This window comes from Centrocercus urophasianus, unplaced genomic scaffold (genome assembly GCF_019232065.1).
Source record: "Centrocercus urophasianus isolate 14NV4802_14NV808 unplaced genomic scaffold, USGS_Curo_1.0 seq_754, whole genome shotgun sequence".
NCBI lineage: Eukaryota > Metazoa > Chordata > Aves > Galliformes > Phasianidae > Centrocercus > Centrocercus urophasianus.
In genome coordinates this window covers 44,629-48,121 of record NW_024885371.1, presented here as the reverse complement: position 1 = coordinate 48,121, position 3,493 = coordinate 44,629, and the positions used below count along the sequence as shown (strand labels likewise).

At 58.9% G+C, this 3,493-nt stretch overlaps 1 protein-coding gene across 1 annotated transcript in view; it reads left to right on the top strand.

Annotated features, from left to right (window-relative positions):
• DYSF (dysferlin) overlaps positions 1 to 3,493 on the top strand; it is a gene marked incomplete at its 5' end in the record, with an annotated part of 55,211 nt that overhangs the window by 8,957 nt on the left and 42,761 nt on the right. Inside the window, 6 exons of the mRNA XM_042838305.1 lie at positions 341 to 533; positions 1,575 to 1,730; positions 1,834 to 1,965; positions 2,528 to 2,694; positions 2,928 to 3,042; positions 3,123 to 3,228. Coding sequence (XP_042694239.1) covers positions 341 to 533; positions 1,575 to 1,730; positions 1,834 to 1,965; positions 2,528 to 2,694; positions 2,928 to 3,042; positions 3,123 to 3,228 — 869 coding nt within the window. The remainder of the gene's footprint in view (positions 1 to 340; positions 534 to 1,574; positions 1,731 to 1,833; positions 1,966 to 2,527; positions 2,695 to 2,927; positions 3,043 to 3,122; positions 3,229 to 3,493) is intronic.

Here is a 3,493-nt window from a genome sequence, read left to right as displayed (position 1 = left end):
ATTGACCAGAAGTTGACCAGCAGTTGACCAATGGTTGACTAATGATTAACCAGAAGTTGACCAGCAGTTGACCAATGGTTGACCAGCAGTTGACCAATAGTTGACTCATGATTGACCAGAAGTTGACCAGCAGTTGACCAGTGGTTGACTACAGATCCGTAGTTGACCAGCAATTGACAAATGGTTGGCAAACAGTTGACCAATAGTTGACCAACAGAACCTGCATTAAGGGGCTTGGACTGGGGGATCTGCGGAGGTCCCTTCCAGCCCCCCGTGCTCCTGGATTCTGGGAGGAGGGTGACGCTCAGGATTGCTGCTCACACCACGTCTCTGCCCGCAGCGTTCCGCTGCCCGACGTGCTGGGGAAGGCGGCCAGCACACACCTGGACCAGAACCTGTACCGCTTCCGCAGCACCAACCTGGAGCAGGTGGTGCGGGCGGCCCTGAGGCTGAAGCACGAGGAGCTGAGCCTGCCGGCCGTGCTGGAGCAGGCGGAGGACTGGCTGTGCCGGCTGCGGGCCATGGCTGAGGAGGTAACGCCGCGATGTCCCAGTCCCCACCGTTGCCTATGGCTGAGGTTTCGTGGGGTGGTGGCACTCGGTGTAGAGAAGCTTCACCAGGGAGCTGTCGGTGAGAGCAGATGGTTTGGTTCTGTGATGCTCTTTCCGAGGCAATGCTTGGCTTGTTTTGCCCTGGTGCTAAAAGAGAGAGGGAGCAGTGAGTTGAGAGACGTACAGTGATTCAATCCAGAGCACCAATAGAATGACACCCACGGAACGTGCTCTGCGTGTGTTGGAGGGACAGGAAGCAATCAAGTGACGTCTGGGAGTATCATCATAGGGTCCTCTGAGTTGGAAGGGTCCTCCAAAGACCTTCTGATCCAACTGACAGCCGGAAGTCATTTCGGTCCAACCGCAGTCGTTATCAAACTCCAATCTTAGATGATCCAACACCTCACAGTGCTGACTGCTCCTTTCTGGTCATGCTGGCCAACAAAGCTCTTGGCTGTGGGGCTTCTCGTGCAGAATCAGGGTTGGGAAAGCTGATAAAAGGCTGAGGAGCAGTATTCAGCAGGATGGGTTTCAGGTAACTCCTGTGTCTTTTGGGTCGTTTACCACTGCAGATTTGGGTTTCTTTTTACGTGGCAGGTTATGTGGAGGCCCGAAAGTCAGTGGGGCTTCATGTGCCAAAGAGATCCGTGGCCGCGCACCGTAGGGAAGGCGTAGCAGTAACCAGGATTCCAGCAGTAGCTGGAATATTCACTTGCTCATTTTATTTCCTGAGCTTCCTTTTACACATCACATCCCAGAGCTGATCTTAAATTAAGAGGTTGGACCACAGGTCTCCCGAGATCCCTTCCAACTGAACGCACTGCGAGCCCCAGAGGTGTCGTGGCCCGTTCTTCCATCTGGCACTTCGTGTTGCTTTCGTTCCCAACCCAAATGGACAGCCACGACCCGGGTGGGACGCGGGGCCGGGATGCTCAGCCCTATAGGCTGGGAGCTGGCAATGGGGCCTGGAATCCTTGGGGTCAGGGGTCTGCGTCGATCTGTAACGCCCGCACTCCTCTGCAGCCCCAGAACAGCCTCCCAGACGTGGTGATCTGGATGCTGCGGGGCGAGAGGCGCGTTGCCTACGCCCGCGTGCCGGCCCACGAGGTTCTCTACTCCCGTGGTGGCCCCAGCTGCTGTGGGAGGAACTGTGGCAAGCTGCAGACCATCTTCCTGAAGGTTCGTGGCCTTTCTGCACGCGCCTGCAGAGCTCAGCTCCTCGTGCGCCCCGCGGCGGCTCCCTGGGACCGCTCTCCTGTTTTGTGCGCCGCTCTTTCCGCAGTACCCCCAGGAGGAGGCGATGGGGCCACGGATCCCAGCCCAGATCCGCGTCCAGCTCTGGTTTGGGCTCTCTGTTGACGAGAAGGAGTTCAATCAATTCGCTGAGGGGAGGCTCTCCGTCTTCGCTGAAACCGTGAGCATCTGGCAGGGCTCCTCCACTCTGCGTTCTCCTGCTCCGTGGGTCCTCCTGGAGGGGGCAGGGTGTGGGGTGGGCCCCGGTGAGGGTGTGGGTGCTGTGGGGCTCCCTTCTGACCTAGAGAAGAGCTGATTCCACTGGTGAGGTGGAGGGGGATCCGGGTTCCCATCCTCCTCCCTCTTGCTGGGGGTGGAAGCTGGGGCTGCCCGCAGGAGGGCTGGGGGCTGCTGGGTGCGAGAGGCTCTTCCCACGAGTTGGTGCTCAGGATGGGCTGCGAGTTCATAGAGTCACAGAGTCCTTTAGGTTGGAAAAGCCCCCTGAGGTCATCAGGGCCAGCACTGCTGTCACAAAACCACGTCCCTAAGCATCACACCTGCGTGTCCTTCAAGTATTTCTTAGAACCGTGGGGTGGTTTGGGTTGGAAGGGCCCTTAAAGCCCATCTTAAAGCTCCCTCCCCCCCCTCCACGGGCAGGGTTGCCACTCGCTGGACCAGCTTGCCCACAGCCCCCTTGTACCTCTCACCCCACTGCTAACACCACATCTCTTCTGGAATCTCAGTACGAGAATCAAACCAAGCTGGCACTGGTGGGGAACTGGGGCACCACCGGCCTGACTTACCCCAAATACTCCGATGTCACCGGCAAGATCAAGCTCCCCAAGGACAGCTTCAAGCCCTCCACGGGCTGGACCTGGGCCGGTGATTGGTTCATCTGCCCGGAGAAAACGTGAGTGATGTTTTTATTGCGAAACCGCGTGGGGTGGGAGCCCCTAAAATGTGGAGTTGGGGGTGAGGTCACCCCCCAGAGCATCCTTGGTGCGCAGCGATGTCGAGGTGTTGTATGGCTGCTGGGTGACGACCCAAGGTACAGCCCCAGGTTTGCAGCTCCCATTTGGGGAGGTGGGCGCTCGGGGGCAGTAGGGTGGGATCCCCATTGATGAGCACCGCTTCTGGGTGCAGGATGCTGCACGAGGCGGACGCGGGGCACCTGAGCTTCGTGGAGGAGGTGTTTGAGAACCAGGTGCGGCTGCCGGGCGGGCAGTGGATCCACATGGCTGACGCCTACACCGATGTGGTAAGGATCGAGTGGATCCCCGGGGTGCTGCGCAATGAGGGGGGCGATGGGTGGACGTTGTTCCTCCTGGTGTCCCGCAGAATGGGGAGAAGGTTCTGCCTAAGGATGAGATCGAGTGTCCTCCGGGCTGGAAGTGGGAAGATGTGGAGTGGGACACCGACCTCAACAGAGCCGTGGATGAGAAAGGTATGAGGGGGCAGATTCGGGTGTCCGTGCCGCTTCAGCCTCTGAACTCTGCCTGCTGGGGGTTTCTTTCCATGCTCCCATCTGGGGATGGAGGTGTCAGCTGCTGTGGCTCAGCCCCTGGTGTTCCCTGTCCCTGGGGATCTGGCCCCGTCTGGGTCTGCGGGGCAGCGCTTCGCTGCTGGAAAGGCAGCATTCTTTGGGTGCATCTTACCTGGCTTCTGGGGAGAGAGGGCTGGTGAGCGTCTGAGATCACTGAACTGCAGCA